Genomic DNA, 20,161 nt, shown 5'->3' on the forward strand with positions numbered 1-20,161 from the left:
GAAAAATAATTCACTTTCAAGTTACGCTTTAGATTTATGTCAAATCTGTATGTTTTGTAGAGTTTCGCCGGAAGTTAGTCATTTTACTTTATAAAGTTTTAAATACGGATATTTTTCTTACATCTCCATCTTCCTCATCATCACTCCACATAAAGTCAACATCTGAGATACTTCCATCAGCTATATGTTCAAGCACTTCAAGAACTATATATTCTGCATATGAAAAAGTTTTAAAAATGTATCGGTACTGTGATATAGATTTTTTATATAAGAAATTTCAATCAGCATTACTGGACTTCAATTACTGGAATGTGATTTCAGTAACAGGCTTTTGAACCCACTGTCCATTCTAATGGACAGACACATTTGAAAAAATCCTGATTTAAAATTTGAAATTCTACAATCGATTTTTAACTTTAATTAATAATTTTAATCTTTCTATTTTACATACAAACTATGAAATACTGACAAACATATCAAAAAATTTAAATAAAACCATAGAAAATGTTGCTTGCTTCTGTGTTTGGAGTGAAGTGCTGACATGCTTCTCTTCAAAGTAGTGGTTTTTTTTATAATTACTACATGCAGAGCTTTACTGCCATTTGATTGGATGACAAGCGTCCAATCTAATGGACTGCAGGCTTTAAACTAGGTGAAATGCTCCAGAAGTAAAAAAAAGGGGGGTTGACATGTGATGTCCATTGTAATGGACGCAGGGTCTGAATGGGTTAAGCGTCTGCGACTTACTTTCACTTTGATTTGCGATAGTTTGCACGTTGGCTTGATGCAGTTGCTCATCTGCGGTGATGCGTGTTCCAGTTGTCATATCTGGATATAACATAATAGAGCCCTATACAACGCTCTCACACGTTTTTTAATTTTTTTTTTAGCATTTTTGGGAGGAGTACAATTTACATATGTAGTTTCAACAACCATATGCATTTACACTTGTCCAGTTTCGTCTGGAATGCGTCTCAGATCTCCTCCTGAAGTGGTTTGAGCGGTCGGATTCAAATCCGTCTCAAATGCGTTTCGGAGGGCATTTACACCTGGACTTTTCACGATCGGATAGCTATCCGATCTGAGAAAATGCATGAAGTGGCCAGGTGTAAACAACCCCCATGACAAAAACATACGCACGAAAGCCGAAAACAAACGCTGGTTGGCCTCTCACGTCCAAATTTGACGAAGTGGTGGGGGAAGTGACGTATGCCGTAAAGCAGTCGAATTTTGTAGTTCTTTTTGTGCTCTTGTTACTACCCGAACACCGAAGTTACATAGTGCCAGTAAAAGCGATACAGACCCTGTCAGGCTATAGCAGACGTGTCATTCAACCTATTGTAAGTTGATGTACCATCACAAGGATCTTGGAAATATATTATGAAGGTTGAAAAGTTACATAGTGTCGCTTTAAATCTATCAGAAATTTGGAGACAATTACATCCTAAGGATATTCAGTACTCTTGCTTCTCTAGAACACACCAGTCCTATTCCAGAATTGACTATTTTCTAATTTCAGCAACAATTTTGTCATATATTACTAATTGGTTTTATGATACAATAGTAATTTCAGACCACGCCCCTATAATATTCACTTATTCTGATCCTAGGCTATTAAGTAACACTCCAAAATGGAGATTTCACCCGAAATGGCTCCTAGATGAAAAACTTTGTGATTATATCACACAACAGATAGAAATGTATTTTGATATTAATACAACGCAAACCTCAGCTTGTATCAGATGGGAAGCTTTTAAAGTTTTCATTAGAGGTGTTCTTATAAGCGTCACAAGCAATAAATCAAAAAGCTACAAAAAAGAATTGACTGCACTTGACACAAAAAATTTAACTTCTTGAAAAAAATCCATCACATAAAGACGATTTAACCATTCATCAAGAACTGTTAACTCTCAGAACTAAATACAATGAAGTATCTGCCAAAAAAGCGGCTGCCAGCCTTATGATGTTAAGGCAAAATTATTATGACCAAGGTGAAAAAGCTGGAAAACTGCTAGCTTGGAGAATTAAACAAAATCAATCTGAAAGAACAATAAATTCTATTGAAGATAATAATGGCAATATCACAAGTGACCCGGTTAAAATAAACGACACTTTTAAATGCTTTTTTGAGACTTTATACACCTCTGAATATTCAAATAATGGTGCACAAACAGCCTTTCTGGATAGTTTATCCATACCTATCATTCCTGAAGAGGCAAAAATGTCTCTGGATAAGGATATAACGGAACAAGAAATGATGGAGGCTATTGATAGTTTAACAGTGGGTCGAGCACCGGGGCCAGAGGGTCTTAATGTAAACTTTTACAAAAAATGTAAAATAAAATTGGTTCAACCAATTTTAGACATGTTTGAAGAATCTTTTGGAAATGGTGTGCTCCCAGACTCCTTAAGAAATGCTCTCATTACGTTACTTCCTAAACCTAATAAAATAAATACCAAATGCAAATCATACCGGCCGATTTCATTACTTAATACAGATGTTAAGATATTGAGTAAAATTCTGGAAAGGAGGTTGGAGGCACTTTTACCCGATATAATATATCGAGACCAAAACGGATTTATTAAGGGTAGGCAAGGTCTTCACAATGTTAGAACTTTGCTTAACACTTTATATCTTAAAAAGGGAGCTTCGGATACTGCCCTTCAATCCCTGGACACGGAAAAGGCCTTCGATAGGGTGGAATGGCCGTATCTATTTGAGGTTCTGAAAAGATTTGGGTTTGGGGAATTTTTTTGTAAATGGATTGGGATACTTTACACGCGTCCTATGGCTGAAGTACTTACTAATAGTATAGTTTCCAGGACATTTAATATTCAAAGGGGCACTCGTCAAGGGTGCCCCCTATCACCTCTTCTTTTTGTCTTAGCAATCGAGCCACTTGCCATAGCAGTAAGGTCTCATGGTAACATACAGGACATCAGATTAAACACCACAGATATAAGAATTTCTTTATACGCAGACGATGTCATTATACCTAACAGATTTGGCTCACTCCATACCTTCCCTAATAAAACTTCTTTCAACTTTTGGTAATTTCTCTGGCTATAAAGTCAATCAATCTAAATCTTGTATTCTTTTATTGAATAAGGATGATAGTCAACTATCAGCTCTTGCTCATTTTAATGTAGTAGACTCCTTCACTTATTTAGGAATTAAAATCACAGCTAATATAGATAATATATTTTCGATAAATTACCAACCCCTTTTAAATGACATCTCCAAATTGATAGACAGATGGAGAACTCTACCTTTATCGTTAATTGGACGAATTAACGCAATAAAAATGACCATATTACCAATAATATTGTACCTCTTTCAAAATATTCCTGTGTCCTCCATCCTCCTTTTTTACGTCACTTCGGAAACTATTCACTGATTTCATCTGGAATAATAAACGAGCGCGTGTTCGTCTGTCATTGTTATATTTACCATACAATAAAGGTGGTCTTCAATTTCCTAATTTACAGTGGTATTATTGGGCAGCACAATTGCGTTCTACTTTATACTATTTTTCTTCTGAAGCCCCGCCATCATGGCTGGACATTGAATCTTCCCTTATAAAGTCAAAATTACCACTTAATCTTTATCTTATTCAACAAATATCAAAACTCTCAGAAAAGGCAAGGATATTATATCTCATAACCCTATTCTCATTAATACAATTAAAGTCTGATGCGATGTGCATAAGTATGTAGGCCAGTCAAATACTTTATCATGTTTTACCCCAATATGGGGTAATGAGAGTTTCAAACCAGCTACGTCAGACCCAGGATTTAAGCTATGGTATGATAAAGGGCTGCAAAAAATGGAGGATTTTTATAAAGGAAATGACTTAATGTCTTTTGCGGAGATTGTAGCACAGTTTGATATTCCCAAAAAACATTTCTTTAAATTCCTTCAGTTTAGGAGCTATGTTTCTTCCTACCAAGGTACAAAGCTTACAATACCCACTAAAACTTCTTTTGAGATTTTACTATCAAAGTCTTCCCAATCTAAAGGTTTAATATCGATGTTTTATAAGTTGTTGGAGTCATACTCTAAAGAATCTTCAGAATCCAAACTGTTCTTATGGAGAGAAGAGTTAAAAATGAACATATCCTTAGATATATGGGAAAATATATGTATGAATGCTCAATCGCAAACTATTAAACGTACAGTATGGAATTTTTCGCCGCTAAGGGTCGCTAACCTAATGTTACAATAACAAAGGCGTAGTTTGATGACGCAACATTTGCTAAGAATTATGGATCTTGTCGTCAACGTCAAGCCGACCGATCTAATAATGTTTATGGATGAGTGATGTATTCGATGTTTTTATCATGACTGTGATATGAAGCAGGTCGGGATTGCTAAGAGACAGCTATCAGCTCCACACGCGACGCCAGTCCCGCGGATATTAAAAGGAATATGGACATTTCATTCTACCGAACTACACGCAAGTGCAGAATTACAACTCACAGGTCAGTTTATTAGACAAATTAAACTTGTTAGGTAACTCAGCGCTGTTTCACTTGGTCTAACATTACACTAGCACATGTGTTTAAATGTATGTGTTAGTTTGTCTGTATGAGACTAGCAGTAAGCTAGATCAACATTAGAATAACATACAGATCATATTCTAACATTTTATCATTGTTGAATTATATAACATTGATTAGTTTTATGTAAATGTTGAAGTCTCGGACGTGGAGCTCTCGTTTATATACTGTCTATGGGAGCTCTCGGCATCTCGAAAACACCGCGCTGATATTGATTCTCGTTTTAGTTCTCCTTTTTTTATCCAAAGTCTGCTTGCCATGGTCCATGATGTTTGAACGAAACAACAACAGCATGCAAATAGACATTGCAAACTACACAGTTGTCCACGTTTGTCTCTTTGGTTACTATCAGACGGCTCTGGTTCATAGCTCTGGTTGCTATGGCAGTACAAGCGGAAACCAGGGACAACGCGGATATGTCGCCATTAAAAAAACGGAAATAAAGAAACGGGACGTTTCTTCGAATTAAATTACAAATTTCTCCTGGTTTGAAAGTTGTTGGAAACAGTCGGGATAATGTAAGTACACAACTAAAAAAAATTTATAACATAGATATAGTGATTTTTGCTATTTTTAAAGCAAAAAAATTGCATATTGTGCCTTTAACAGTAATCTCAAATTAATCCAGTACAACTGGATTATGAGAATGTATTTTACTCCAGTTAGGTTAAATAAAATTAATCAGAATTTTCCAGACACATGCATTAAATGCTCAACTGATAAAGGCACATTGTTGCACTGCATGTGGAATTGTCATAAGGTGCAGGAGTTCTGGAAAGAGGTAATTTTACTCATTTCTCAGATGGTATCTGTCAATCTCCCAATGAGACCAGAAATTTTTATTTTGGGGATTTTTCCTGACAATTTGGTACATTGCAGACATGGGGACTTGTGACTTGGTGACTTGGACTCGAGTTGACTCGAGTCGCTATTTTTATGACTTGTGACTTGACTTGACAAAAAATAAAATACTTGAGACTTGACTCGGACTTGGAAGTTAAAGACTCGGGACTTGACTTGACTTGAGACACGATGACTTGAATGACTTGAGTGTTAATCACATCATGTTTTCAGTTTGAATATAAAATATATAAATAATTTTTAAAAATCAAGTTGATTACCCAGCTGGAGCGCAGGCTGAGAATAGCGTTGTCATGACTGGATCATGAAACTATCATCAGTCATGCCCTCTCGTACCTTACGCACACCACGCCCACTTAGATCAGATATCACATCAACATGTCAGCCGGAGGGGTACCGAGGGTCATCGCTTTCGGCTTCAAGAATTATTAACAAGATGGCAAAAGACGAACAGTGCTTTGCAAGACATGCAACATTAACAGCCATTCTGCCCAGTAAGTGCTTGTCAATTTGTTAATGTTATCTGGTTAGTTGGTAGTTAGCTAATGTAATAATAGCTAAAGTAGCCATTAAGGTTTTATCAGCGATTTCAGGCCCAAAAAAGGCCTAAATATAAATGATCACATTCATCGAATCTTTCCTAACGATCCGCTAGCTGCCCGCCCCATAAGCAGGCGGTCAAAAAAACACGTCTCTGTAGGGCCGCGTAAAAAAAAAAAACGCGTGTGTGTGTGAGAGAGAGAGAGAGAGAGAGAGAGAGAGAGAGAGAGAGAGAGAATGAGTGAGTGAGTGAGTGTGTGTGTGAGAGAGTGAGTGAGTGTGTGTGTGTGTGTGTGTGTGTGTGTGTGTGTGTGTGTGTGTGTGTGTGTGTGTGTGTGTGTGTGTATGTGTGTGTGTGTGTGTGTGTGTGTGTGTGTGTGTGTGAGAGAGACAGAGAGTGTGTGAGTGAGTGTGTGAGAGAGAGAGGAGAAATGTAACAAAGTTTAATGTTGTACGTAAAGTGTGTTTGAGAGAGAGAGAGAGAGAGGGAGGTGTTCAGAGAGGAGTCTGTTGGATGTTAAGCTGTTATTTGTTTTATGGACTCAATGTTGACAATTTAAAATGTTTCAAACACTGTTGGCAAAAGTGAAAAATAAATAATTTTATGAAGTTACAATTTTGTTTGATTCCATGATGTATTTTACTGAACATGAGTATTTACAATGCAAATTCAAATTATTGTAATTTACTGACAGTTAGGCTACTTATATCTTGTCTTTTCACTTTATTAAGATCAGATTCTGCATGTAAAATTACAATAATAAGGTGACTTGACTTGGACTTGACTTGACCTACTACAGGACTTGACTTGACTTGACTTGACATAGCCTGTGACTTGACTTGACTTGACTTGCCCAAGAAAAAAATACTTGGGACTTACTTGAGACTTGAAGGTTAAGACTTGAGACTTACTTGAGACTTGCACATGTGTGACTTGGTCCCATCTCTGGTACTTTGTAGAAGCACTCGTAGATTCATTTACATGTGTGTACTTCAAGCAAAGCGTTTAATAGCTATGTATTGGAAGAAAGTGGAAAAGCCACCTATTGTACAGTGGATCAATAATATGTCCTTTTGTTTGTCGATGGAAAAGATTACATACATTTTGAAAGGTAAATTGTCTTTTTTTAAGACTGTTTGGAAACCCTTTATATCCTTTATTTCAAATTCTGATTTCAGTAATATAATGAATGAGGTAGAAAGAGATAAGATAACTTGATTCTCAATCTATTTTCACTTTGCATGTTATTACTAGTTGAAGGTACTAGTACCTCCTCCTTGAACTGCCACCTTACCGTGGTGGAGGGGTTTGAGTACCCGAATGAACCTAGGAGCTATGTTGTCTGGGGCTATATGCCCCTGGTAGGGTCTCCCAAGGCAAACAGGTCCTAGGCGACGGGTCAGACTAAGAGCGGTTCAAAACCCCTTATGATGCCCAAAAAAAGGAGGACCGTGACGTCGCCCGGTATGGCGCAGCCGGGGCCCCACCCTGGAGCCAGGCCCGGGGTTGGGGCTCGTATGCGAGCGCCTGGTGGTCGGGCCTTCCCCCATGGGGTCCGGCCGGGCTCAGCCCGAAGGAGTGACGTGGGGCCACCCTCCCGTGGACCCACCACCTGCAGGAGGGACCGTAAGGGGCCGGTGCTAAGTGGATCGGGCGGCAGTCGAAGGCGGGAGCCTAGACAGTCCGATCCCTGGACGCGGAATCTAGCTCTAGGGACATGGAATGTCACCTCTCTGGCGGGGAAGGAGCCTGAGCTTGTGCGTGAGGTTCAGAGATTCCGACTAGAGATAGTTGGGATCACCTCTACGCACGGCTTGGGCTCTGGAACCACACTCCTCGAGAGAGGATGGACTCTTCACCACTCTGGAGTTGCCCATGGTGAGAGGCGGCGGGCTGGTGTGGGTTTGCTTATAGCCCCCCAGCTCAGCCGCCATGTGTTGGAGTTTACCCCGGTGAACGAGAGGGTCGCTTCCCTACGCCTTCGGGTTGGGGATAGGTCTCTCACTGTCGTTTGTGCTTACGGGCCGAACGGCAGTGCAGAGTACCCGGCCTTCTTGGAGTCTCTGGGAGGGGTGCTGGAAAGTGCTCCGACTGGGGACTCCATCGTTTTACTGGGGGACTTCAACGCCCACGTGGGCAGCGACAGTGACACCTGGAGGGGCTTGATTGGGAGGAACGGCCCCCCTGATCTGAACCCGAGTGGTGTTCTGTTATTGGACTTCTGTGCTAGTTACAGCTTGTCCATAACGAACACCATGTTCAAGCATAAGGGTGTCCATCAGTGCACATGGCACCAGGACACCCTAGGCCGGAGGTCGATGATCGACTTTGTGGTTGTTTCATCCGACCTCCGGCCGTATGTCTTGGACACTCGGGCGAAGAGAGGGGCGGAGCTGTCAACTGATCACCACCTGGTGGTGAGTTGGATCCGATGGCGGGGGAGGAAGCTGGACAGACTCGGCAGACCCAAACGTACTGTGAGGGTCTGTTGGGAACGTTTGGCCGAATCTCCTGTCAGAGAGATCTTCAACTCCCACCTCCGGCAGAGCTTCGACCAGATCCCGAGGGAGTCTGGAGATATTGAGTCCGAGTGGACCATGTTCTCCACCTCCATTGTCAACGCGGCCACTCGGAGCTGTGGCCGTAAGGTCTCCGGTGCCTGTCGAGGCGGCAATCCCCGAACCCGGTGGTGGACACCGGAAGTAAGGGATGCCGTCAAGCTGAAGAAGGAGTCCTATCGGGCCTGGCTGGCTTGTGGGACTCCTGAGGCAGCTGATGGGTACCGACGGGCCAAGCGGACTGCAGCCCGGGTGGTTGCGGAGGCAAAAACTCGGGCCTGGGAGGAGTTCGGTGAGGCCATGGAGAAGGACTATCGGTCGGCCTCGAAGAGATTCTGGCAAACCGTCCGGCGCCTCAGGAGGGGGAAGCAGTGCCCTACCAACGCTGTTTACAGTGGAGGTGGGCAGCTGTTGACCTCGACTGGGGATATCACCGGACGGTGGAAGGAATACTTCGAGGATCTCCTCAATCCCGCCGTCACGTCTTCCATTGAGGAAGCAGAGGCTGAGGGCTCGGAGGCGGACTCGTCCATCACCCAAGCTGAAGTCACCGAGGTAGTCAAGAAACTCCTCGGTGGCAAGGCACCGGGGGTGGATGAGATCAAGTCTCTGGATGTTGTGGGGCTGTCTTGGCTGACACGCCTCTGCAACATCGCGTGGCGGTTGGGGACAGTACCTTTGGACTGGCAGACCGGGGTGGTGGTCCCTCTTTTCAAGAAGGGGGATCGGAGGGTGTGCTCCAACTATAGGGGGATCACACTTCTCAGCCTCCCTGGGAAAGTCTATGCCAGGGTACTGGAGAGGAGAATCCGGCCGATAGTAGAACCTCGGATTCTGGAGGAACAGTGTGGTTTTCGTCCCGGTCGTGGAACACTGGACCAGCTCTATACCCTCTACAGGGTGCTGGAGGGCTCATGGGAGTTTGCCCAACCAATCTACATGTGCTTTGTGGATTTGGAGAAGGCATTCGACTGTGTCCCTCGCGGCGGCCTGTGGAGGGTGCTCCGGGAGTATGGGGTCCGGGGCCCTTTGCTAAGGGCTATCCGGTCCCTGTACGACCGGAGCAGGAGCTTGGTTCGTATTGCCAGCAGTAAGTCAGACTTGTTCCCGGTGCGTGTTGGACTCCGGCAGGGCTGCCCTTTGTCGCCGGTTCTGTTCATAATTTTTATGGACAGAATTTCTAGGCGCAGCCAGGGGCCGGAGGGGGTCGGGTTTGGGGACCACACGATTTCATCTCTGCTCTTTGCGGATGATGTTGTCGTGTTGGCCTCATCAGACCAGGACCTCCAGCATGCACTGGGACGGTTTGCAGCCGAGTGTGAAGCGGCTGGGATGAAAATCAGCACCTCCAAGTCCGAGGCCATGGTTCTCAGTCGGAAAAGGGTGGCTTGCTCGCTTCAGGTTGGTGGAGAGTTCCTGCCTCAAGTGGAGGAGTTCAAGTATCTTGGGGTCTTGTTCACGAGTGAGGGAAGGATGGAACGGGAGAGATCCCGGATACAAGCGGCCGAAATGAGCTTTCTCCGTAGGGTGGCTGGGCGATCCCTTAGAGATAGGGTGAGAAGCTCGGTCACTCGGGAGGAGCTCAGAGTAGAGCCGCTGCTCCTCCACATCGAGAGGGGTCAGTTGAGGTGGCTCGGGCATCTTTTCCGGATGCCTCCTGGACGCCTTCCCGGGAAGGTGTTCCGGGCATGTCCCACCGGGAGGAGACCCCGGGGAAGACCTAGGACACGCTGGAGAGACTATGTCTCCCGGCTGGCCTGGGAACGCCTCGGTGTCCCCCCGGAAGAGCTGGAGGAAGTGTCTAGGGAGAGGGAAGTCTGGGCATCCCTGCTTAGACTGCTGCCCCCGCGACCCGGCCCCGGATAAGCGGTAGAAGATGGATGGATGGATGGATGGATGTTATTACTAGTAAATCATTAGTCATTTAATCATTTACTATTTTTCCCAAATTACCCCCTCTCATATCATGATTTTCTTCTCTTGTATGCATGATTACTTCCAACTCTTCTTAATGTGTAGCTATCCTAATTGACCTGTGCCTGTTTTTATTTACTTATTTTATAAAAAACTATTTTTTATTACTTTTAATTATTTTTCGTTTTCCTTTTCCTTTTCGTTTTTTAATTTTTTTTTATTAATAAATTTAATTTATATTATTATTCTTTTTTAAAATGTATTATTATTATTATACTTTTTAACTTTTTAATGTACGATATTGTTGTATTATACTGGCATAAGTTGTTGTATCTCAATAAACAAAGTATAAAAATAAAAAATCTGAAATGGTGACAGCCCTGGTTCAGGTGAAACACACACCACTTCCCTCTTTTCAGCTGCACACACACATTTTGAGGCAATGCTCAAGCTTTTACAAGGGTCTGTTTGCACAAGCATTACAAGGCAAGTTGATTTACAGCAAACATTTGTAATTTAAAAAAACCTCTTCACTGTATCCTGCATCTGTTGTCTGGTTTGTAGTTCGTCCGGTTTATTTAACTGTTAGTTTTAATAATATAGTAAGATGTAAATGTTCCTCTTCAGGGAGACTCCTCACCGCTGCCTTCTACCGCCGGCAGGATCTGACGGCTCAAGCTGGAATCTGTCGCTGAACCACCGGATGGGGCTTACACCAAAGATATATTGTATACACTATATCTACTGTACATATTAATCCTTATTCACTCCGAGTCTTTATGGTAAAGATGATCTTACCACAGTTTCTCCAGTTTACAGCGAGGATTCTCCAGTCCAGCAGAGAACAGCTTCACTCCTGCGTCTCCTAGTTTATTCTTAGACAGAACCAGTTCTCTCAGGTGTGAGGGGTTTGATCTCAGAGCTGAAGCCAGAGCAGCACAACCTTCATCTGTGACACCACAATCACTCAACCTGTAGAGAACAATGACACACATTAAGCCTATATCCAGAGATAAACATGACACTTAAAAAATAGATAACAATGCTGTCAATATAAAATATATACAAATATTCATTAGAAACAAGTTGGTAAACACATCAGTTACTGTACGTTCACACCGCCGCCGACTTGAGCTGCAAAGAAGCTCTGGCCGCCCTGTCAAGGACGCTTGTCAAAAAGTACGGGGAAGCTTGTTGACGCTTTGGCCGCTCTGAAGTCTGTGTCACACCATGAAGTTTTGGTCACATTTGGTCGGGAAAAAATAATAATTAGCTATTATTATTATCATTAATAGTGAGTGCGCGCACGCGGCCGGGACTAAATATATAAAAACACATGCAAATGATAAACTTTCACTCTATGGTTAAACTGTGCAATTAATCCGATAATGATGAGAAACCCAGCAACGGCGATGATCAGCTTCTCCTCCATTTTCTCGGAACTAATGTTTTGGTAGGAACGAAAGTTTACATCGTATGTTTCTCCGGAATAAGCCAGCGCGAAGGACGTCTATATTCTGATTGGTTTCTGGCGTCTTGCCGCTGAACCGCGTCATAGCTCATTACCATAAAGTTGAGCTACTTTCAACTTTCTGATTGACGCTCAAAACGGCCAAAACGCGACGCCGATGGATTTGACGCTCCTTGCATCTGAGAGAAGCCAGCTTCCATTGAAAATTAATGACTTCCGGTAACTTTGGAAGCTCAAGTCGGCGGCGGTGTGAACGTACAGTAAGGATTAGGGGATTGAATATACAGTTTGTACAGTATAAAAATTATTATTTCTATGGAAAATCCCCATAAAACATGGAAACCCAACGTGTGTGTGTGTGAGAGAGAGAGAGAGAGAGAGAGAGAGAGAGAGAGAGAGAGAGAGATTGACTGTGTGTGTAATTAATGTTTTTGTAAACATTTTAAGGAACTTGTTTGTGTTAGGACTTGGAGAAAAAAATCGACTCACCAAACTATCGCAATTTTTTGGTTCACGATTTTAAAATAGTTTTTTTTTTTTTTATCAATATTGATTCAAATTAAATTGCTTTAGTTTTGTCCTTGCTTATAGATGAGGTTGACAGAAGTTAGCCACTTTTGTTCCAACAGAGGATTTGTTTCCACCATTTCAAGTGGACGCGTGGAAGAGACGTGAGACTGAAAGCACTGAAAAGCCCTCGTGCTACTCATATGCTGAGAGAGAGGTAAGACAGTAGAGCTGCACGATTCATCTTTAAAATACTGTGATCTCCATTCAAACACTCACACAATCTTCTTCCATTTCGTCTGTCTATTAAACCTTTGACAAAATCATATCGCAAAATTCAAATCTGTGTTGGCGCTGCCACTGACCCATTTACATTTACATTTACATTTATTCATTTAGCTGACGCTTTTATACAAAGCGACTTACAATTGCTATATATGTCAGAGGTCGCACGCCTCTGGAGCAACTAGGGGTTAAGTGTCTTGCTCAGGGACACATTGGTGTCTCACAGTGGATTCGAACCCGGGTCTCTCACACCAAAGGCATGTGTCTTATCCATTGCGCCACTACCACCCCGACCCAGAGAGAGTTGTCATGAAACAGCTTCACAAAAGGTCTTTAAAACCTCATAATAGCATCATTATTTCTGTGATACAATAGATCAAATTATCATAGAAGTACTGGGATAAAAGTTTAAAGTTCAAATATAAACACTGATGTCTACGATAGCGATCAAAATAGAGTAAATCAGCCTTTGATAGAAACAAATCGCAATTCTTAAAAATCACAATACATATTGTATCGGCACCCAGGTATCGTGATAATATCGAATCAGGAGATAGGTGCATCGTCCCAGCCCTAGTGTGTGTGTGTGTCTGTACAAGTGTGAGCTTAATGTATTTGTAAACATTTTAAGGAACTCTTAATATTAATGTAATTAATGTCCAATAAAGGCTGTATTAAAGCACTTAATGACATTTTCTGATTCTCCGTGACCTAATCTAGAGTGGGAACTATTTATGATTAATAAGTTGTTAACAAAGCATTATCTGACTCTTTACATAAGAGCTAATTAAACAATATTACTTGGTTAATTACAGTGACAGTGAACCAAGAATTTGCTATTTGTATATAGTCTCTTAATATATTAACTACAGCTTATATACTATTATATGCTATTCATTAACTATAAACTAATAGTTTGAAAATGATTTATAAGCACTGTGTTACTGTATACTTGTGATAAAGTGTTGCCATTATTTCAAACCGGTCGCATTAAGTGTAATTGTTCCTTTTGTATGTGATGGAGTGATTCTTCTTTTTCAAAAATAACACAAAATAAACAAAGTAAAGATGAATTTGACTGATAGCATTATTATTATTATTTTCAAGATATCCATAGATATGGTGATATATTGTTATTGTGTGTTATTTTGGCCATGATAATCATGTAGTGATAAATCTGATATGGTGACAGCCCTGGTTCAGGTGAAACACACACCACTTCCCTCTTTTCAGCTGCACACACACATTTTGAGGCAATGCTCAAGCTTTTACAAGGGTCTGTTTGCACAAGCATTACAAGGCAAGTTGATTTACAGCAAACATTTGTAATTTACAAAAACCTCTTCACTGTATCCTGCATCTGTTGTCTGGTTTGTAGTTCGTCCGGTTTATTTAACTGTTAGTTTTAATAATATAGTAAGATGTAAATGTTCCTCTTCAGGGAGACTCCTCACCGCTGCCTTCTACCGCCGGCAGGATCTGACGGCTCAAGCTGGAATCTGTCGCTGAACCACCGGATGGGGCTTACACCAAAGATATATTGTATACACTATCTACTGTACATATTAATCCTTATTCACTCCGAGTCTTTATGGTAGAGATGATCTTACCACAGTGACTCCAGTTTACAGTGAGGATTCTCCAGTACAGCAGAGAACAGCTTCACTCCTGCATCTCCTAGTTTATTCTTAGACAGATACAGTTCTCTCAGGTGTGAGGGGTTTGATCTCAGAGCTGAAGCCAGAGCAGCACAACCTTCATCTGTGACACCACAATCCCTCAACCTGTAGAGAACAATGACACACATTAAGCCTATATCCAGAGATAAACATGACACTTAAAAAATAAATAACATAATGCTGTCATTATGAAATATATACAAATATTCATTAGAAACAAGTTATTAAACACATCAGTTATGATTAGAGGATTCAATATACAGTTTGCACAGTATAAAAATCATTATTTCTATGGAAAATCCCCATAAAACATGGAAAATCAACGTGTGTGTGTGTGTGTGTGTGTGTGTGTGTGTGTGTGTGTGTGTGTGTGTGTGTGTGTGTGTGTGTGTGTGTGTGTGTGTGTGTGTGAGATTGAGTGTGTGTGTAATTAATGTATTTGTAAACATTAAAGAACTTGTGTGTGTTAGGACTTGGAGAAAAAAATCGACTCACCAAACTATCGCAATTTTTTGGTTCTCGATTTTAAAATAGTTTTTATTTTAGTTTAAATTGCTTTAGTTTTGTCCTTGCTTATAGATGAGGTTGACAGAAGTTAGCCACTTTTGTTCCAACAGAGGATTTTTTTCCACCATTTCAAGTGGACGCGTGGAAGAGACGTGAGACTGAAAGCACTGAAAAGCCCTCGCGCTGCTCATATGCTGAGAGAGAGATAAGACAGTAGAGCTGCACGATTCATCTTTAAAATACTGTGATCTCCATTCAAACACCCACACAATCTTCTTCCATTTCGTCTGTCTATTAAACCTTTGACAAAATCATATCGCAACATTTTAAATCTGTGTTGCCGCTGCCGCTGACCCAGAGAGAGTTGTCATGAAACAGCTTAAATAGAAGTACTGAGATAAAAGTAGGGTTGGGGATCATAAGAAATTTTCCAGTTCCGGTTCCGATTCATATAAAACATAATAAATAATAAAATTATTTATAATAATTATTTATAATTCATAATAAAACATAGAAGTAAGGGGAAAATGCACAATCTTTTGTGTATTTATTTCTTATACTTGTCAAATGAGTTTAACAGACTGGTAATGTCAACAAATTCAACATTTAGCAATTTTTGCTAAAATATTTTTTTCTGAAGGAAAATAAACATTTCTGCGTTCTCTAGGAGAATTTGGGACCTCTCCTATAGCTTATAGTATCTCCAGCAGTGGAGAATACCTTCTCAGAAAGGGTAGAATATGCTTGAACTAGGGCTGCACGATAATGGTTAAACTGATAATCACGATTATTTTGCTCAAAATTATAATCACGATAATTATCACGATAATTATCACGATTATTCTCATTTGAGAAACTACAGAGAAAGAGAAGAGACAGTTAACGCTTTATATATATATAAAACAGGGTTTGAAATTAACTTTCACCCACCGGCCATTTTGGTTACAAAATTTAAGTTACCGGCCATTCAGATCTTCTACTTGAGGAGATTCCCCCCTTTCATGTAAAGCGCTTTGAATGCAGAGAAAAGTGCTTTATAAATGTAATGAATTATTTTTATTATTATTCTAGCCAAAAAAAAAGAAATTTCACAGCTTATTTATATAAGGCTATATTCAAATTTGGATTTCATACATTCATTTAGGGGTGGGCGGTATGACCAAAATTCTGTTTCACGGTATGACTAATTTTATTTCACGATATAGTTATTTATATCTGTAGTTATTCTCGAAAAATCAACAAAAAGGGCTTTGTATAATAAATAAACCCAAATACTTTAAGAAATGAAAAGTACTTCACTTTGTTTGAATTTTCTTTTTCTTTTATTTGGTAAATTATTTCTTTGGTAAACTATTTTTAATAGCTAAATATAGTAAACAAAACACTCTCATCAACTTTTAGATGAACTGCCCCCAACTGATTGATATTAAATACAACTCATAGGTGCAATTCAACTTTGAATAAAGTTATGTTTAAACTTTAAGTATATATGTTATTGCTTTACTTCATCAATCAGTTTATAATATCTGAATATTTTATATTGAACTAATCTATTCATAATAAATTAGTTACTTCCTTTTAATTTGGTAGGATATTAGTAGATACTAGTTATGTTTAAATGCTTTCCCGGTACATTTTTGCCAAGTCTTCTTTTAAAGGGTTTGTTTTGCTATTTTTGTGATATCTGGCAACCCGTCACCTAACGCTTTAATCAAGAGGGGTTCAGAAGTGTCAAGTTCATCAAGTTCATAAGTGACTAGGAGAACAGCAGTATGAAAACCGAACAGCGGCTACTGTTAGTGTTGACTAAGTAGTGTAAATTATACACACATTGTAACTGCGCCATTATTTTACATAGCTCGGTGAACACCGACACACCGCACTCCCTCTCAGTGCGTGTGCACGCGTGTGCATCAGTAGCCTAAAATGCTATTGGTTAATTTGAGTGACAAGTTGTAATCATTTAGTAATTTTGCCTCAGATACAGGATTATACATTTGCTTTAAAGCCTGTTTTATGCTTCTGCGTCGAATCGACGGCGTTCCCCCGCAGACCCCTCTGCGTCGCCGCGAACCCCTCTCCGACCCCTCCGCCGTAGCTCGACGTGCACCTCCAAAAAATTGTAACTACGCGTCGAGGCGACGCAGACCGCAAGGGTTGTGATTGGTCAGATTATACATCATTTCCAGAGTGTAGCTTTTCCGGTTTCCCCCCTCCCGCTATACCGCCATTTTTAAAGTGACCACTGCACTGTTTGTTTCAACGATGGATCAAGTTTCGTCTTCTTTTTCTTCTGCGATTAAATATTTGCAATAAAATCATTTGTTGTTCAACGTCGATTAGCTCCAGCTGCAACAACACTCTCTCTCTTTCGCTCGCCATTGTCGGAAATGAAAAAGCGGAACCGGCGCACGGAACCAAAACAAACTAGCAAAGAGATTCGCGAAGCACACACCCCCCTAGCGTTCTGGCGGTGAAATGCACCGCGATGCAACGCAACCCGACGCAGAACCACAAAACGGCCACGACGCCGTAGGAGTGACGGCGTAGCTACGCCGTGGAGTTGACGCAGAAGCATAATGAGGCCTTAACAAGCAGGTTGTTCATTACCACGGCAACCGCTCGCGTGTCATGCTGAATGCGAGTTTCATGTTTAAAAAGTAACTATACATAAGAGACAGAAAGATGCAGATAACTATACATTATTTAAGGTTATTTCTATTCATTACGATATTGATATATGAACAGGCTTGGGAGGGTTACTTTAAAAATGTATTCCGTTACAGTTACAAATTACTTCATGAAAAAAGTATTCAGTAACGTAATCCAAGTACCACAATATGAAAGTAATGTAATCTGATTACTTTTGGATTACTTCAAGGTCACATATATAAATAAAGTCAAGCAAGAAGAAATATAAAAAAAAATTTAAACCTTTTATTTATTAAGAATTTGGTCCGGTGTAAAATATTTGCAAAATATAAACTATTTAAGAAAATGCCATATAGCTGTAAGTAACTATGTTGTAGCTAAAAACCTATTAAAACTAAGCAATCATGTCTCATTTCCACAACTTGGGAACACACAGCCCTGAATATTTATGTAAAGGGCTATACAGACATCTAGTGGCTACTGTATGGTATTACAGATAATTTTTGTAAATTTTTAACTAACATGTACAAGGAAAAAACAAAAAACACAACATTTTAAATTTCTACACAATCTAAATATTAGTTTATTTTAAAATAGGCCTACATGTCGACTAAAGCCATGATCTTTCTTAATTTGCCTGACTAAACTTGGGGCGTTGGCAGTGGGAGTTCCCCTACGTTACCTAGGCAGCGAACCAAAATGTCCTTTCTTAATCTCTTCTCACTTAACGGGATGTTACTGGCAGCAGTGATTCATTCTGCGTCTGAGGAGATTGTAGACAGCTGTTATTTGCGCATGCAGCGCTTAATATAGTGTTATTATGCCAAAATACTGATTTATTAAGTTTTAAATTAAACATTTGTAATCCTGAAAGTTTTCCCCTTTTTTCAAAAAGTAACTATAATCTGATTACTACGTTTTTTGACGTAACTGTAACGGATTACAGTTACTGGATTACATAACGCCGTTACATGTATTCCGTTACTCCCCAACCCTGAATATGAACTGAACTGTATTCATTCATATTCATGAATGAATGTGTATTTTGTGTATTATATGCTCAACTAAGGCAGAGGCGGCATCTATGCCGGTGAACTGAACAATGGTGTAATGATTCAGTTCGACTCCCAAGACAAGACGATGCTCACCCGACTGGCCAATAGGAACGTGGCCCCGCCCATGACACAATTTTCATAGCAAAAGCAAAATCCTGACACAAGAGCAAGAAATTGCATCGAGAGCAAAGAAAAGCGTTTTGAGAGAAACACTTTTTTTTTTTAGAGAAAATGTTTTCACACTGATAGCAAATATATAGATTTGAGAGTTTTTTTCAAAGTATTTTGAGAGAGATTTTTTTTCTCAGAAATAATTTGAAAAATTTCAAATTTATATTTTTTTATGTTCTATGAGAAAATACTTTCTCTCAAAACTTTTTTTAGTCTCAAATATTATAATTTTTTGCTATTGGTATGAAAACTTTTTCTCTCAAACTTTTTTTTTCTCTCAGATCATTTATTTTCTTGCATGTAATAAAGACACAATTCCCTCCATACCCATACCCATGCCGGTTCTCACTAGATATCAGGGAGAAACTGGAGGATTTTAGAGCTGACAGTTATATTCCTACCAAATCATTGAACACAATCTGTATTTTCCCTTTAACAGTATAGATGTTTATATTCATTCACTATAAATGCATCTATATGATAATCATTTTCTCATACAAATGTCATAAAAACCGGTTGCGTAGATCACAAATCTATGTACCTTCAGGACAGATAGTGACAGAGAAGATAGATATTCTCATAGCTCTCCTCAGAAAAACGCTTGTTACACACACACACAGTTTGATTGTGTCTGTAGTTTCTGGCCAACCAAACGCCCGCAGCGAGTCTCGCCCTGACAGCATCACGGGGGAAGCCTGCAACACACTCAACTCTTGCACCATGGACACAAACACTTGCGACCAATGAACGCCTCTCTAAACTACTGCCTGATTTTGCAGTTTGAAGCGTCTGTCATAGAAAAACACCATGTGCTGTCATGAAAAAGACTGACGTGTCATCGATGTACTATAGTTTCTCCATGTCATAATCTGTGACATTGTCGTGAGGTAGACTTTAAACCTGAAGAAAAATCTCTACAGTATCCAGTTTCCCCCTAAAATTAAAATGAATGGACTGTGTTAATCCTGACTGTGCTGAGATTGAGTGTGTTTAAAGTAAAGGGTGTTAAATGTATATCACAATGTCAAAGTGTCAGAGATGGGACTCAAGTAGATTTTTCAGATATTTTTACTTTACTATTTATTTTTGTGCCGACTTTTTACTTTTACTCCTTATATTTTTAACACGAATATCGGTACTTTCCACTACAAGACGACTCGACAGATTTGGTGGCATTCATTCGCAGCAAAACATTACGGCTTGATGGCGGTAACGTTAGCACATAGTAGTATGGAAGACGACATTATTGAAAACGAAGAAAACGAAGAAAACAGAGATCCCAGAGATTCGGCAGACAAGCAGCAAGACATTCCCAATCATCCTTTGAGGTTTACATTTGATCACTTGCGGTCTCTCTCTCCCTGTCCATCCCAGACACACACACACCCGTTTTTTTTCAC

At 40.2% G+C, this 20,161-nt stretch overlaps 1 protein-coding gene and 1 long non-coding RNA gene across 51 annotated transcripts in view; one reads left to right on the forward strand and one right to left on the reverse strand.

Moving 5' to 3' along the window:
• The window catches only part of LOC309499292 (uncharacterized protein), a 548,614-nt gene that overhangs the window by 377,875 nt on the left and 150,578 nt on the right, over positions 1 to 20,161 (reverse strand). For 45 of the 50 annotated variants that reach the window (XM_082170476.1, XM_082170471.1, XM_082170463.1 and 42 more), the window contains 2 exons: positions 14,308 to 14,481; positions 11,233 to 11,406 (listed from right to left, as the gene is read on the reverse strand). The exons of 2 other annotated variants lie outside the window; for them this stretch is intronic. In XM_082170476.1, coding sequence (XP_082026602.1) covers positions 11,233 to 11,406; positions 14,308 to 14,481 — 348 coding nt within the window. The remainder of the gene's footprint in view (positions 1 to 11,232; positions 11,407 to 14,307; positions 14,482 to 20,161) is intronic. 3 more of the 50 variants (XM_082170458.1, XM_082170464.1, XM_082170483.1) reach the window with 2 other exon arrangements.
• LOC309499351 overlaps positions 1 to 20,161 on the forward strand; it is a 169,434-nt gene that overhangs the window by 138,484 nt on the left and 10,789 nt on the right. The window lies entirely within an intron of this gene.

The sequence above is a fragment of the Leuciscus leuciscus genome (genome assembly GCF_965113295.1).
Source record: "Leuciscus leuciscus genome assembly, chromosome: 5".
Lineage (NCBI taxonomy): Eukaryota > Metazoa > Chordata > Actinopteri > Cypriniformes > Leuciscidae > Leuciscus > Leuciscus leuciscus.